The 16627-nt window shown below is 32.9% G+C and overlaps 1 protein-coding gene and 1 long non-coding RNA gene across 4 annotated transcripts in view; one reads left to right on the forward strand and one right to left on the reverse strand.

Moving 5' to 3' along the window:
- The window catches only part of LOC135835151 (uncharacterized), a 44916-nt gene that overhangs the window by 27408 nt on the left and 881 nt on the right, over positions 1-16627 (forward strand). The window contains exon 2 of the long non-coding RNA XR_010556828.1: positions 15823-15955. This is a non-coding gene — a long non-coding RNA (uncharacterized LOC135835151). The remainder of the gene's footprint in view (positions 1-15822; positions 15956-16627) is intronic.
- LOC135835146 (GATA zinc finger domain-containing protein 14-like) lies at positions 6662-12826 on the reverse strand. 3 transcript variants are annotated; one of them, XM_065349285.1, is made up of 6 exons: positions 12561-12826; positions 12337-12441; positions 12062-12165; positions 9234-9382; positions 7549-9146; positions 6662-7218 (listed from the first exon to the last, which is right to left on the reverse strand). In XM_065349285.1, exons 4-6 carry the CDS (start codon positions 9348-9350, stop codon positions 6906-6908), a joined length of 2028 nt encoding a protein of 675 aa, XP_065205357.1. In that variant the 5' UTR covers positions 9351-9382; positions 12062-12165; positions 12337-12441; positions 12561-12826; the 3' UTR covers positions 6662-6905. The 3 variants fall into 3 exon arrangements, with proteins under 3 accessions (XP_065205357.1, XP_065205359.1, XP_065205356.1); XM_065349287.1 differs by having other exon boundaries at positions 12556-12826; XM_065349284.1 differs by having other exon boundaries at positions 12514-12826.

Here is a 16627-nt window from a genome sequence, read left to right on the forward strand (position 1 = left end):
CTTAAAAATTGATGCGCCGCGGCGGTGGCCATCATCTACCAAATACCCCGATCTTCCGATGACCTGAGGATAAATTTAATAAATCACCGATACACATGATGCAGTCTGAACATTGAACAGTATGGTATTGGTATTGGGTATGGTAAAGCTCGATTACGCGGAATTGGCATATTACGCGGTGATGAGAAGTGAAAGTGGTTTAGAAGAGGTCAAGGACGTAGTTTTGGCCGTACTTAGATTTTTTTTCAAATTGCAATAGGTCACCACCCGCGTAAACCAAAAAAATTCCATACGCACTACTACAAATTTTTAACTTATACTATACGTGAATCATCCAGCAACACTAAACCAGGTCATGGAGCATTATTGTACATAGGAAGTTGACCAGCGTAGAGGAGCACTTATGAGTTGTGAAGTGGCACAAAACTCATTTCACTCAAGTATTACTGGAACCTCGTCCAGAGGTAATCACATTCGTCTTCATGTGCGATTGTGTTTTAGGGTCATTCCACATCAGTTCGACCAAGAAGTGGTAAGAAGGGTTGGCGATTTTATAGAAAACTTTCCTGTGGAAAGACCTTCCGAACGGATGACTAATGGCGCAAATCGCAGCCCTCCAGCTCATTTTTAGAGGCAGCCAGGGGGTGTAAAAGTTTTCAGTGAACCTAAAATATCATCCATTTCAGCAGTGGATTACTCGATGGCCGCGATACCTACCAAAATAGAACATTTTCCCATAGTTAGGGGGTTTGAGGCTTTTTGGTGATATTAAAGCTCTTTAGGTGATATCATAAAAATCAGTGTTGCCACTTTTTTTCGTACAAAAAATTAGCTCAAAAAGTTTCGAAGCGTAGTTTTCATATCGTTCCAACTCTCAAAAATTCTGAAAAAAATATATTATTATGGACAACTTTTCATGCTGAACAACATATTAAAAAATTGAGATGGCGTTATTCCATAAAGTCGATTTAAAAAAATTGAAAGTTTGCGAAAAAAATGTGATTTTTTGATTTAAAACATGAAAAAAAGTTTTGATAGGTGAAGTTGATCCATTTGTCCCCTATTTTTACGTATCTGTTGAAAAAGTTGAAAAAACCCTTTCACTCGATGAAATGAACTCACAAAAAAATCAAAATTCGAAAAAATTCAATTTTCAATTTCAGACATCAAACAAAGTTTAAATTTATTCAGTTGTCTTATTTTGACCTCTTTCTGGCGTATTTCATGAAAAAGTTGATAAAAATTACACTCATAGCAAAAAAAAGAAATTCGTTTATTTTTTCAATTCATTGAGAATTTTGATTTTTTTGTGATGAGTTTATTTTCATCGAGTGAAAGGGGTTTTCAACTTTTTCAACGGATACATAAAAATCACTTTGAATTAAGAAGGACTTATTTTCTGATTCATAAGTGAGTATGTCACAGAGACAGTGGAAAATAGCTGTGAGTTCGACAGTGTAGATTGAAGAACAGTTATGGATTTTAAAATTTGAAATTCTATCATTTATAGAGTATGCATATCCTGTGTGAAGTGTTGGTATTTTTGATCCATCTGTAAAGCAAAGATTGAATTTTTTGTATTCTGATAATAGTTCAAGATAGTTCTGTTTTATTACTAATGGAGAGTGGCTATTTTTTGGGTAGTTAATAAGCTGTAGGTTGACTTGAGGAGGTTTTAGAAGCCAAGGGGGGTATAATATTGGTTTTTGGATGAGAGTTTTAGGATTGATTTGAAGATCATTCAACATTGTGATGAAATTAGAAATGGGTCCTTCTATATGATCAAAATGTTGGGGGTTGGGTGGGTTAATTGAGTTTTGGAGTGGATGGGAAGGGTTGGTGGATGCATTTGAGATGAATTTGTTTGTAATGAGAGTTCTTCTGAAATCTGGGGGTAATTCTGCTGCTTCACAATATAGGCTATCTATTGGAGAGGAATAGAGGGCTCCTAAACAGATCCTTAGGGCTGAATTTTGAATTGTTTTTAGGATATTTGAAGTTTTATTTGAGATATTTGTAAAACATGGGCTTCCATACTCAATTTTACTGCGAATTAGAGATTTATACAAGTGAAGTAGGAGTTTGCGAGATGGTCTATATTTGGTGTTTTTGATTATTTTCAACAGATTTAGGCGTTTCATGATATCTGATTTTACTTTTAGAAAATGAGGAGTCCAATTTAGTTTTCTATCAAAAGTTATAAAGAGTGTCCTTTAAAGTTGAGAATGAGATCTGGAGGAATCTTATTTTTTTTAGTGAAAGGTATACAGTGGGTTTTTGACTCACAAGGGAGGTGCCCCAGGTGACATGCACCGATTTAAATGATTCTTGCACCATTGGATAGAGGACATCGAACATAGTCTACCACAAAATTTTCAGCTGCTGAAGTTGATATTTCGATTTTTCAGAGCAATTTTTCGGTTTTCACATAGCAATTTTGAAAAATTGGCCGAATATAGTCGGCGCAGGTCGCATACCGAAACCTTTAATATTATTTGGGCATTTCAATACATATGATGAGACTAGCCCACGGTGAAATTTTCAGCTGCTGAAGTTGATATTTGAGCCCTCCAAGGCGATTTTTCTATTTTCACAATTGCTATGTGAAAATCGAAAAATTGCTCTGAAAAATCGAAATATCAACTTCAGCAGCTGAAAATTTTGTGGTAGACTATGTTCGATGTCCTCTATCCAATGGTGCAAGAATCATTTAAATCGGTGCATGTCACCTGGGGCACCTCCCTTGTCAGAGAAGGTTAGACCGTTTGAATCTGCCCATGATTCAATTTTTTCAAGGGTTTCTTGGATTACTTGAAGAGGTAGTTGAATATTATTTGAACGAAAGGAAATGTTTATATCATCAGCAAAGATTCTCAGAGAAATGGGTCTAGAAACAACATTGGAAATGTCATCAATCAAAAGTATAAATAAGACTGTGCTAAGAACTGAACCTTGGGGGACTCCATTTTCAATTTCAAAAAACTCTGAGTATGTATTGTCAACTCTCACTCTAAAAGTACGGTTTGTTAAGAAATTCTGAATAAAGTAAGCCAAATGTCCTCTAATTCCAATGGAATGTAATTTTTGGAGAATTTTATAACGCCAGGCTTTATCAAATGCCTTTTCAAGATCAAAAAATACTGAAAGAAACTTAAAAAAGCTTCTCTTTAGTTTTCATGAAACATAAATTATTTTTGAGGAAAATGGACCAATGTGAATAAACCTTTAAATTAAAATCAAATACATACAACACTATCTACAGAAACTAGTTTTGGGCCATATCGGAATCTCCAACAATAATTTTTTAATTTCTTCCAGAATCCAGAAATTTCAAAATGAACTTTAGCACCTGAAAATCCATACGTGTGACTTCTCTACACAAAAAAAAACACGATTTTGGAAAATTAGAGTGAGTATAATCAATAACATGCACTGAACCCATTTACAAGAGCTGAGGTTCATTTCGACAGATTTTAGAACATTTTTGAAAAACTGGAATTTCCAAAATAATTTTATTTGAACAGGGCAACGTTGAATTGAAAAAGTAAACTAGAATACATCCCCTGTTGAAATGGCAGGCGAAGTGCAATTTTTGCTTTTTTGATGACATTTTGAAAATCAAATTTCTGCCGAAAATGGGAAAAAATTAAAGTTTTGTCCAGTCGACCTAGAACGTTAAAATTAGGTATGAGGCCAATTTTTGTGCTCTCGAATCAGTTGGAAACACTTTCGAATGGTATTGTACCTCCATGCAGTACTGGAGCCTCCAGTAATCGGCACGTCAAAAATAAAATGTAAACTGAATTCCAGCTTTTTTTGTCAAGTGGCAGAGGAACAGTAAAATTTTCAAATTTTCAATTTGAAATAGCTGGAGAAAAATAAATAGACTACGTACAGTTCTGAGCTGGCAGACATAATTTTGGAAAAATGGCGTGAAATCGGTCAAGTAGGTCACCAACAAGCTTTACTATAAATGAGGAGCGTTTTTCCAAAGTCAGCTATGTTCTTTTTCAAATCACCAAAAACCAATAGATGTGAATCCATCGTACGTAGCTGGATTTGGAAAACCGGTGTTTGCGCATACATTTTTCTTTTGCATGGAGTATATAAAGGAACGAGACTGACCATCCATTAGCGAAATCTGATGCAAACACTTCCAAACTACGCGAAACCGTAACTAACTCGACAAAATTTCAAAATGAACATAGCTGACTTTGGAAAAACGCTCCTCAAATGCTTAATTTTAATGTAGACACGGTTTTATGACCTTTTTTTTTGTTGAAAAACTGGAGTTTCCAATATGTCACTGGAAGCTCCAGAATAGCTTGAAACCACCTGCAACTGATTCAGCATGTTGAAATTAGGGCATTAGAGTGGATTTTATCTTTCCATCAACTTCATTTGGTAAAATTTTGGGGATATTTCAGTTTTCAAAAATCTGCTGGAGGCTTCAGAATTTCTCCAAATGGCTTGAAACCATTTTTAATCAATTTGAGAGGTCAAAAATAGAGTATACACCAAATTTTAGCTTCCTAGGTTAATTTGGTAACATTTTGATTTTTTCTTTTTTAAAAAATCGCCAAAAATCAAAAATGCACTTTAGCACTTGAAATTTTGGATTATGATATATTTTTGCATGCTCTTTCAATCTAGCATTGTCCGGTTAAAGTTTCTTTTGCGTCAGTTGGATGCCTCCCTTGTAAGATAAAAAGACGAGCCATATTAGGGGGAAAATAAAATAATGAATTGAAATGACAACCCAAAGTTTAAAGAGATTTTCATCCTCATTTTGTCCCAGGGCCTGGATTTTTTTGCACGGTCATGTCCTTTTCTCGAGGGATTCTGAAAGAACATTTTCTAATTGGCTTAAAGGTTGATGATGATTTAATCTTTTTGAATTCGTGCAAAGTCTTTACCTTCTCATACTCACTCAATTATTTTCAAATTAGAATTATGTACGTTATCCCAATCCCCAAAAAATATTGCCCCCCTTTGTGTAGATGGCAAAATTGGCAATTAAGAAACATGTATCTTTAAATACCTCTCAATAGTCACTATCCAGTACATACAGTACAGTACAATATATACGTACGTACTAAAGTACTCTCGTCATATATTATTAGGTACGGTATCTTTGATAAAAAAAAATGGCACCGGCAGTGACGACGATGATCGTACCGAGCCCAGTCTCGTGCAATCCATCAAGTCGAATTATAAAACCCATCAAATACCCAACTGAAACAAAGCGATATGAAAAATAATCCGCGTTATCCATACGGATGACCTCCTCTATCACAATGACATCAAGAATATTACCAATCATCATGTGAAATATATGCGTAGCTTAAATTTAATCTAAAAAATGAAACCATTGTATCACGTTAGCGTATTTTAAAAAGCATTTTTTTTATGCAACCTGTTATTGCATCTTTGCTTCGACAACGCTATGTAATTAATATAGGTATGCGAAAATATATACCTACATATCACCCATGTGTCGACGTAGGTATCGAATTACATCAATTTTTTTCCATACAATTCATAAAAAAGGTGCATTATCTTCATGATTCAACATACAAAATAACACTAATTGCGGCGGGTGTCTCAAAAGTATCAATATAGAGGTTTCTATTTAAAAAAAAGTGAGCCTTTTTGCGTGATAAATAAATAAATCTAAAAATACCCTTGTACTTGACACAATATTATGCGTATGTTGGAATTAGATAATAATTTTGTTATAAATTTTCAATCAATATTGTTCGTATTTACGTGGCTAAGATCTCTTTGGCCATAATAATATGGAATTTAACCTTGAATTTGAGATTACCTTACGATTAAAAAAAAAGTGTAGCAAAAATATGCAAGTTGATTGATATTTTCAATTCTAATGTAAATCTAAAGACAGTTCCTGTCTTCTTGGATTTTTATTTTTAAAAGCTGTCAAAAATTAAGAATTTGAATTGATAATTATTATAGATTGTTTATAAGCTCATCCCTTCTGCCTTCCAAGTGAGAGAAATTCAATTTTTAAAATGAACATTCGACGTTTTTTTCTGTTCAATTTTTAATACTCGTATTTATGATTTTCTCATTTTCATTCAAGTAAATCATCTTTCAGGAGTTCCAAAATGGTTCGTTGAACGTACCCCTTCTATTCAAAAGATCAAAACAAATTTTAAATTACATGTTGAATTAAAAATTATTCGCAATTCCCGAACTATCGATTTTTTTAATTATTCACAATTATTTAATTTTTTCGCAAAACTAAGTATTCGTTAAAAATTATTTATCAATCATTTGCTCATTTTTTCAATTTTTGTTTTTCTTCTTCTTCAACAATTCAATTCTCCTGAACAGATTTTTGTTTACGTTCATTACTTTTGCATTTTACAGCACACAGCTGGAAAAAATCATAATGGGATAAAATTTCAAATTGATAAGGTAACTGTGGATATTTCACGATTTTTGAGATTAATCATTTCTATTTTATTATTCATGAAATTGATGTGGAGTTATAAATAAAAACTGAAATTTTTGTTACTTTTCAACTCAGATTTAATCCTATCAACTGCTAAATAATTAAAGAAAAATTACAACAAAATAATAATGCAATAAGTACTAAAAAAAAATGACTTTTCATTTAAAAAAAAAAATTGTGAAAATTACGTAAAATTAAATATAAATGAATAATTATTAAGGAATGAGAAAAAAATATCAAAATAAAATATGGCTAACCACAGCGTATTGAAAGTATTTTCAAAGTAAAAACTACGAAAGTATAAAATATTAAGATGATAGATTTAAGATCACATTTAATAGTCACCGACAAAGAACAAAATTAATGCATCAGCTTCGTCACATTAAAAATTGACTCATAGGTCATGGACTTATGTTCGAAAAATCTACTATAAAACGTAAACAACGATTTCAATATCAGTGCTGGAAAATTCATCGTATAAAATATCTTTTACCTCGTTCCAGTCTAGTCTATCTAAACCACAGCCAATTCTAGGAATGGCTAATTTCTTAACTTTTTCTTCTATGCAGATTTGCTTAAGCGATTTGATGGATTTTGTGAAACTTTCAATAGTTGGTTTTCCTTTGCTTCTAGTTTTTGTAACTAGATAAAATATAAAACGTTTGTCCTTTTGTAAAATCGCCACTTCGCCGGTTTTCTTGCCTTGGGCTAGTAATTTATCGACTCCTTTGAATCGCTGCCTAAAAATGGAAATAATAAGTAATCAGATGGGTACCTAATTAAAAATGGGCCATTCAATATTGATTCATTAAAACACTTGTAAAAAAAAAAAAAAATGCAAATTGGGATGTTTCCGAATTATTATTGTTATTTGTTTAGCTGGCAGCCTTCCATAAATAAACCTAATACTCCTTTCAAGTAACGGGTAGGCAACTAGTGCTCATATCACGCACATGTATTTTCTAGTTCAAGTTGCGAAGGAGAAAGATAGTCTAGATTTTCTATGAGAGACTTCTAACAATAAGAGTATGTATGTAATATTAACATAAAAGTGGAGGGTGAGTACTCACTTGAATTCTATCGCGATTCCAGCACCCATTGAAAAGTCCTCAGCGACGCAATGAGCAAGAGAGTATTCATCGCTACATTCGAATAAGTCTCCTTCTACTTCTCGAATGGTTGGTTCGTATTTCTCAGCGTTAGGAACAAATAGTGGCTGTTTATTCTTCTTTTTTGAATATTGCTTGTTTTTGTAGAAATTATTCCAATTTTCACCCAATGGAGATTTTTGATTATTACGGTTTTGATAATAATTTCCATTTTGGTAGTTATTTTTTCCATTCGTCCGGTTAAATTGATCTTTATCAAGTCGTCTGTTCAGGGGTTCGTTCGGTCTTCTATCATTACCATGGGATTTTTCATCGAAATGATTACTACGCCAACCTCTGTTTCGAGTATCACCATCGTCTCTCATACTTTTGCGATTATCGTAACGAGTATGATTACTTGGAGAGCTTTTGTGACTTGTTTGTTGATTATCCTTCCGATGTGAAAAATCACCTCGATCATATTTTCGTGAATCATATTCCCGATGAGGAGATAGATGTCGATCACGGTCTGGTAAATCATTCCTTTGACGAGAATGATTTTGATCGAGGGGTTTCGAATCTTTTCTTCGATTAGAAGAATCACTTTTAGATGATTGATTTTCATTATTCGACTGAGTATTCGATACATCTTGCAATTCTATCTGTTGATTCAAATCTGCATGGTGGGTTTTCGATTTATCTTTATTCTTGTTCCTTTTTGATCGACATTCATTCCATCCTGGAGATGTTTCGTTTTCGTGATTAGATTTAGCCATCAGATCCTCGGAGGGTTTATTTTCCTGGTTTTCAGTATCATGACTGGTATCTTCGGGAGTTTTACTATTGTTCTTCTTTTTACTCGAGGGTTTGACGTCTTTACACGGTTTATTTTCCGGTTTTACGGTTTCATGGCTAGCGGTATTTCGAGGATCTTTACTCTTACTTTCTTTCTTATTTTCATGCGAAGATTTGACATCTTCGAAGAGTTTATCTTCGTTTTTCTCAGTTTCATGGCTGGAATCTTCACGATCTTTGCTTTTACTTTTTTTGTTCTTTTTACTCGAAGATTTCACGCCTTCGGAGGATTTATTTTCCTGTTTTTTGGTTTTACCGTTGGAATCTTGACGATCTCTACTTTTACTTTTTTTCTTATTTTTTTGTGAATGTTTGACGTCATCAGAGGGTTTATTTTTGTTTTTCTCGGTATCATGGCAGGAACCTTGACGATCTCTACTTTTACTTTTTTTACTTTTTTTTTCATTTTTCTCGGTGTCAAGGTTGGAATCATGACGATGTTTCCTTTTCTTTTTTTTCTTTTTTTTACGTGAAGATGAAGAAGTGGCGTCTTCGACGGGCTTACTTTCTTGTTTCTCGGTTTCGTGGCTGAGATCTTGAGGGTTTTCCTTTTTATTTTCTTTATTTTGAGGCGTGTCATCCACTTCCATAATATCATCTTTTTTATGTTCATTTGTTGAAGCATCTTTTACACGAGATTGGGTCTGTTTTTGGTCAACTTTGCTAGGCTTTTTCTCGTCTCGATTTTCTTTTGACGATTTTTCTGGAACCGTTGAACTCGATAACTGGAAGTAAACAGGTACAAATCATGAAACATTTCGAAAACCAACAATTTTGTAAAAAAAAAACAAATGCATATTAAGATAACTTACTGAATATTTTGTCCTATTTTCTGAATCATGCTCAGCATCGAGTTTGATTTTTTTCTCGCTTTTTTCTTTTTCTTGAGATCTGTTTTTTTCGCGACTCTTGCGTTTACTTCGACTCATGATTCGAAAAATCTGATCCTTGGAAACTGTTTCTGGAATGGAAAAAAAAATCAGGTGAGTAGATAAAATCATTCCGATGCACCGGTCAGAATTAAATTAATTTCATTCTCTTTTTAACGAATCAAAAAATTTCCAATTATTTAGCAAGAAATGCGTTCAAGTGGTCATTGACATTTGTGCTTCAGACGTAGTTTTTTTGGCTCTTTTTCTCGCTCAAAGACCATTCTAAAAAAATTTATTAAAAGAATACCTAAATAGCACTTTCATTTCAATAACTTTTCACTCAGGGTTGAAATGAAATTTTAACAGTTCTTAGTGTTCAAAATTATCTAGTAAAAAATTCTTAAAACATTGTAAATTCAATATGTTTGAGTGGTGATAATTTTTTTAATTGTAGCTTTAGAAAAATATTCGTTTCTGTACAATTTTTGTCCATTTCATGACGTTTCATTCTAAACCATTCCGATTTTTTTTCCTAACAACTAGGTACTTGATAGCCATTGTTTTTTGAAACATATTTCAGTTGTCTCAATTTACGAGCTAAGCAGTAACTTTCCTCAGCAAATTTTGCTCACTTTTTTATGAGCTGTTTAATGTTAACGTGTGATGTTCAAGAATTGATATAAACTTTTAGTTCCTCTCACTCCTTTAATTTCCAGAGTAGGCAACTTGTTCATACCAGATTGCGTCCCAATTTGATCAGATTCACTTATTTCTTAGACACCTCGTTAAATAAAAGCATTGCTCTTATGTTTTTTCCTCCATTAAAAATGACGTTTGAAAAAAACGTAACCCTCCAACGATCAAAAAAAAGTAAGTAGCCCTACCTAACTTCAAAAAATTCAAAAAACGATAGTCAAGTACCTAGTTCCTAGTTAGTTACTTTTTATAAAAATTTCCGATCAATTCAATATTGTGATAAGTAGATTTTTGAAACTCGAAATTCCCACAAAATTTCATCAAATGGAGTTGGATAGCCGAAATTTACTCTGCAAACTAATTTCAATACGCTACGAAGTCAACTGCAGGGGCATTTCAAGTCATTTTGGAGCATCCAGCGATTTTTTGAAAATTACTGGAGCCTCCAGTAGATTTTTGAAACTTTTTAAATTTCCTAAACATTTTCATGAAATGGAGATGGAAAGTCAAAATTTATTCTGCAAACTAAATTCAATACGCTACGAAGTCGTCTGCTGGTGGATTTCAAGTCGTTTTGGAACCTCCAGCGACTTTTTGAGAGGTCGTATGGTGTTTTTTGGAAAATTGAAAATTTCCAAAAAGTAGCTTGAAGCTTCAAAACCATTTAAAACCGTTTGAAACCTCCATGTAGTCGACTTCTTATCGTATTGAAATCAGCTTGCGAGGTAAATTTCAGCTTCCCAACTCCATTTGGTGAAATGTTGCGAGAATTTCAAGTTTCAAAAATCTACCTACTGGAGGCTCCAGTAATTTTCAAAAAGTCGCTGGAGGCTCCAAAATGATTTGAACCCACCTGAAGTTGTCTTTAGAGGGTGTTAAAATTGGAGTGTCGAGTAAATTTCAGCTTTCCATCTTTATTATGATGAAATTTTATGTAAATTTAAAGTTTCAAAAATCTGATGGAGGCTCCAAGAATTCTAAAAAAGTCGCCGGAGGCTCCAAAACGACTTGAAATTCACCTGCAGTACTTCGTAGCGCATTGAAATTAGTTTGCAGAGTAAATTTTGGCTTTCCATCTCCGTTTGATGAAATTTTGTGGGAATTTCGAGTTTCAAAAATCTGCTGGAGGCTCCAGAACTGCTCAAAACGGTTTGAAACAGTTTCCAATCGATTTGGCATGTCGAAAATAGGGTGTTTCCCAAATTTCAGCTTTCTTAATCACGTTAGTATAATTTTGATTTTTTCCCATATTTTTGACCAAAATTTGATTTTCAAAAATTCACCAAAAATCGAAAAACGCACTTTAGCAGTTGAAATTTTGACAGGTGATACATTTTTACTTGATTTTTTTATCTACCTTTGTACAGTTTGAAAAATATCAGCGATTTCGGCTGACCTGTCGATCAAAATGGCCGCCATTTTGTAAGTAGGGCCACTTTCTTTAGTACAAGAGCTAGAAATGTTCCTTAGGACTCCCCCTTTAAGAAAAAAGTTGTCCCGGAGGACCGACCGGGGGGGGGGAGTGTAATAGATCCTTAAGCGGGCTGCCCGACTATTTGAAAACGAAAAAAATAAAATAACAATATTGTTGACTTTCTGTTCTGACATTATTCTATTCGTAGATTTAAAAAAAATTTGAAGAAAACTGATCAATCTGTGTGATGAGGTTGACTTCCGAAAACAGAAAAAAAAAAACATTTGACTTTCTGACATTGGGTACGTCGGACTTTCAAAAACTTGGGAAAACAATCTTGGTGATTTCAACTTTCAAGAGTCAAGACATTCCGCGACTTGAGGAAAATTCAACGAATACCAAAATTATAAGTACCTATTAAACTTTCAAAAGAGACTTTCTGATGCCAGACCTTTTTTAAAATTTGGAATTCTAAACGACGAGTTAATTTGAGCAAAAAAACACATCCATGATTCAAAACTTTCCCCAAAGAGGAGACTTTACATTCATTTTTTCGAAACTGAATGCGTACAAAATGAATCCTGACGATTATTTTACATAAAATTAATAGTAATAACTTGATAAGTATGGTGTTGGTAGATATTTTGAACATACGTACTTCAGTATCCCAAAACTTTCTTGTAGGAAAGAATCCGCCGTCTGTTTTCTCCAAGTGAATTGATATTTACAGAAGAATTTTATACGTCATACGAAATGGCAATCCTGAAATGAAAATAATTGTTTACTTGCATACTCTTATCAAAATAAAAATGGTATAGCATGGTTCCAACTTCATCTGATTATTAACAATTAGAAATTTATCGAATATCTGTCTCATCGTTAGTCTGGATAAGGGAAACATTGAATAATTAATAATTCAGAGGTCTAATTTACCTGGAAGGCTGGAAATGCAATCCATCGACGAATTATTGAGTGAGAGACGTCAAATCCGATAATTAGACATGCAGTTTTGATTTTTCGATAACTTATGTAGAGTATCTAAACAAAGCCAGTCAAACACAAATTAGGTATTTTCTCAAAGAACAACAAACAATTCGTGTATGTACTTACATATACAGTACTCATTCAAAATTTCAATAAATACTTAGTTACTTTACTTGGAATCGAACTCGAACGTTTGATAGGATGTTGAACAAGCACGTGTTAATATATTAATAGAAAATTCTGTTTTAAAACCACTACAGCACGGTAAAATTGATTACAGTTCGTTCATTCTATTGCATGTTTCAACTATGAATCATAGAATAGCGAAATACACACGATAAGATGTCGGTGTCGCGTACATTGCGTCAGATAATTCTCAGTAAAGTAAAAATCGTTTACAATGCGTTATCACAGTTATCAGGGTTGCCAGTTCTTTCGTAGATAATAGAATCGGATGTGCTCGTAGACATTTTTAGTCCAGATGCGAAGTCATCATTTTTTAGAAAAATGAAAAAAAGGAGCGAGTCAGATGTAAACTGAAACTAAGAGAGGTTAGTTAAGTATGTACTTAAGTATGTCTATGTACCTATTTACATTACATATGTTAGTACGGTCCCAATAAACAGAATCAATGTTTCAAACTTTCAAAGCGATTTTATGATTGATTATTGTTCTACAGTCTACACCCATAAACGAATAAATTTAGCTTGTATGCCTATTTCCTCCCCCCCCTTTCCGAGGATCCACCCCCTAACTTGAAAATCGCTCCTTCTCCTTATCTATGGGCTGTACGAAAAAAATTTTCAAATAAAAGTTGTTCCTTGATGTCTTTTCTATCACTTTAGTTATTAACAAAATTCAATTTGAAGCAACCCTTCCCCCTCCAGAACTCAAAACTCATTTCTGAGAAATATCAAAATCACGTTTTTTCTAATTTTTATGGGAAAATATTGAAAAAATGAAAAACTGATAATCACTTAAAGACCAAAGTGTTCGGAATTGAATTTCCTTTCAAATGAGCTATTATCAGGATAGATTTCACCCTCTCCCCTTTCTTTGAGGATCTAGCCTCATCCCCATTTTCCGACCCAAAGCAGAAGAACTCATGAAAATCTTTCAAAAAAAAATTGATGTGGGAAATTTTTAAAATTCTCTGGAGGTACTGGAAAGGCTTTAGAACTTTGGAAGCCTTTTCAATTTATTTTATGGTGTGAAAAGTGAGCTGAAAACAGTCCAAAAACCAGATTTTAGTTTCAAATTTGATTAAATAAAATTTTGATTTTTTTCATGAGGAATAAACCGTAAGTATGAATTTTTAAAAATGAATCCAAAATAATAACTTTTAAGGTGTATTTATCCACCACGATCGAAGGCTTAGAAAATTGAAAGGCCAAAAGATTTCACTATTTGAAAAATTGTGATTTTAGCATGAAAAATTGTTATTTATTACCTATATCAAATCAAATTGAGTGAAAGTTTTGAAATTTCTGTGGAATTTATGTAAAATAAGGACTAATTTTTATGGGTGTTTTTTCAATGTTATTTTATTGAATTACCTATACTTACATTCCAGCCAGAAAGCCCAAAATAAAAGATCAAACTGTATCTGATTCTGGACCTATAGGTATATAAACGTGTTTACTTATACCTAGGTAATTTGTTGCCAAAATGTTGATCTTGAGCCTTCATCATTTTTAATACCTAAGTAAAAAAACCAAAAAACTGACCTTTTGAGGGGGTTTTCACCCATTTTCGATCATTTCACATACTCGTATAGGTATGAAAAATATTCAACAAAATTTTCGATGTTTTGTGATGGTTCTTCACTCTCCCCATCCCATTTTTTTGTCTTTTAGTACAAACACCTCACCTACTCCTATTTTCATCAGAATTAGCAAATATGAATAAATTTTGTGTTGAGAACGCAACTTAAAGAGTGAGAAAAAAGCAATAAAATCTGCCGTGTAATAGTTTATTTGAAACAAAATCCAATTTTGGACAATTTTGTCAATTTCAAATTTTTCATTATTGTCAATATTTTTCATCGAAAATGCAAAAATTGCAGGTAAATGTTGACTTTTTCAGTTTTTAGACTTTTTAAGGCGCGAAGATTGCTTCAAACTCAATTTTGCAAATAACAAAAGTTATAGAAAAATTATCAAGGAACAACTTTTGTTTGAAAAATGTTCACATATCGTCCAATTGTAGATGGGGTGAAAAATGGAGAGAGGGCCAGATCCTCAAGGAGGGGGAGAGGGTGAAATCTATCCTGATATAGCTCATTTCAAAGGAAATTCAATTCCGAACACATTAAGTGATTCATCAGTTTTTCATTTTTTCGATATTTTCCCATAAAAATCCGAAAAAACGTGATTTTAATATTTCTCAGAAATGAGTTTTGAGTTCTGGAGGGGTAAGGGTTGTTTCAAATTGAATTTTGTTAATAACTAAAGTTATAGAAAAAACATCAAGGAACAACTTTTATTTGAAACATTTTTTCGTACAGCCCATAGATAAGAAGATGGAGCGATTTTCAAGTTGGGGGGGGGGGTCCTCGGAAAGGGGGGAGGAGGGAAAATAGCCATACAAGCTAAATTTATTCGTTTATTGGTGTAGAACAATAATCAATCATAAAATCGCTTTCTACAAAAAAAAAGTAAGTAAATTGAATTTTTGAGAACAGTCTGAATGAAAACAGTTTAAAATAAAAATAAAACTGAATTAAAAGTACAAAATTTTTAGCTGCACATTTTCCTATTTTTATGTACATTTGAAAAGAAAAGCTTCACAATTCTCATCTTGTATTTACAGGATTGTGAATTTGTGAGTGATCATAAAGTGCAGGATCTACATATCAAGTACTTTTCAAGTTTAATTTTTAATTCCTCATTTAAAAAGAATAATTTTAGAGAGCAGGGGTGGCAACTTGAATTTTCCCCGTGTGTAGCATAAAAATTTTGACACAGAATTGCTGTGATATAAACCCCCCCCCCACCCCTGGTTAAACCGGCAAAAGTCAATAATTTGAACGAAAAAAAAACGAAATTTATTCATTTATTTTCTAATTTAAAAAGTTGAACTTCTTGTTCCATTTTTGGAAATCCATTCATTGAGGATCAACTTCAGGGATGTCGAACTCGAACCATCAAACGAATACGTAATGCTTGACGAGTAGCTTATTCTTGAAAAGAAAAAGTAGTTGTGCGAAAATGAATTTTTTTCCCAATGGAAAATTTTTTAATTGAGAATTTTTTTTAGAATGTCCAAAATTATTTTATTGACTACATAGTTGGACTTTTTATTTTTGTGTCATGTGTAGCATGCTACACACGAAATCGCCTCGTGTGTAGCAGAAGCTGCACAGGCTACAGGATAGTTGCCACCAATGTTAGAGAGAATTTCAACTCACATTGTTATTTATCATCTAACATATAGGTTCGTTTCATGCATGCCAATAAAATACGCAGAAGCTTGTCTAATCAGCGTGGTCAAATTCAAATTGCGATAAGCTGGAGCAGAAATGTCACAAATACGATAAGATTCAGACGATTCAGTTTTTATCTGTAACGTAAGTAGTAAATCTAAATTCGGTTCATTTAGATTTGTAATTTACGTACGAATGAAGAATAATGATGCTCGTTGTACCATTACTGTACTTGGACCTACAGATTCACACGTATTTTTCTTTTCAAAAATAATTCTTTCGAGGAAATTTATGAAAAAGGGCAAGAAAATACTTAATCATTACCTAGTCGTAAAAAGTAAGTAGAGGTATTTATTTAGGTCGCATCGATTTCTAAATAATAATTATCAAAGAAGTACACACCTAAGTAAGGATGAAATTTTCTAATCAAAAATTATTTGTTTCCGCTTCATTTTTTCCATATTTTGGATTGGATTTATAAGTCTGGGAAGATATTTTTCCATCGTTTATTTTTTTTTTAATATTTTTTATTTATTTATTTATTGTATTTTAGAGAACTGAAGATTATGTTAGGGTAATAAATCACAATGAGCACTCTGTAACCCTCAATCTTTTAATTTAGAAAAAAAAGTTGATGCAAAAAAATGAAATGATTCCGAGAGGCGAGAAAAGTAACACACTCGATCTTATTTTACATTTTTTGATTCGTAATTTTTTATTTAACATTATGAAATGATTCCGAGAGGCGAGAAAAGTAACACACTCGATCTTATTTTACATTTTTCGATTCGTAAAAATCATCAAAATGAATGACCA

The sequence above is a fragment of the Planococcus citri genome, chromosome 2 (assembly GCF_950023065.1).
Source record: "Planococcus citri chromosome 2, ihPlaCitr1.1, whole genome shotgun sequence".
Classification (NCBI taxonomy): Eukaryota; Metazoa; Arthropoda; class Insecta; order Hemiptera; family Pseudococcidae; genus Planococcus; species Planococcus citri.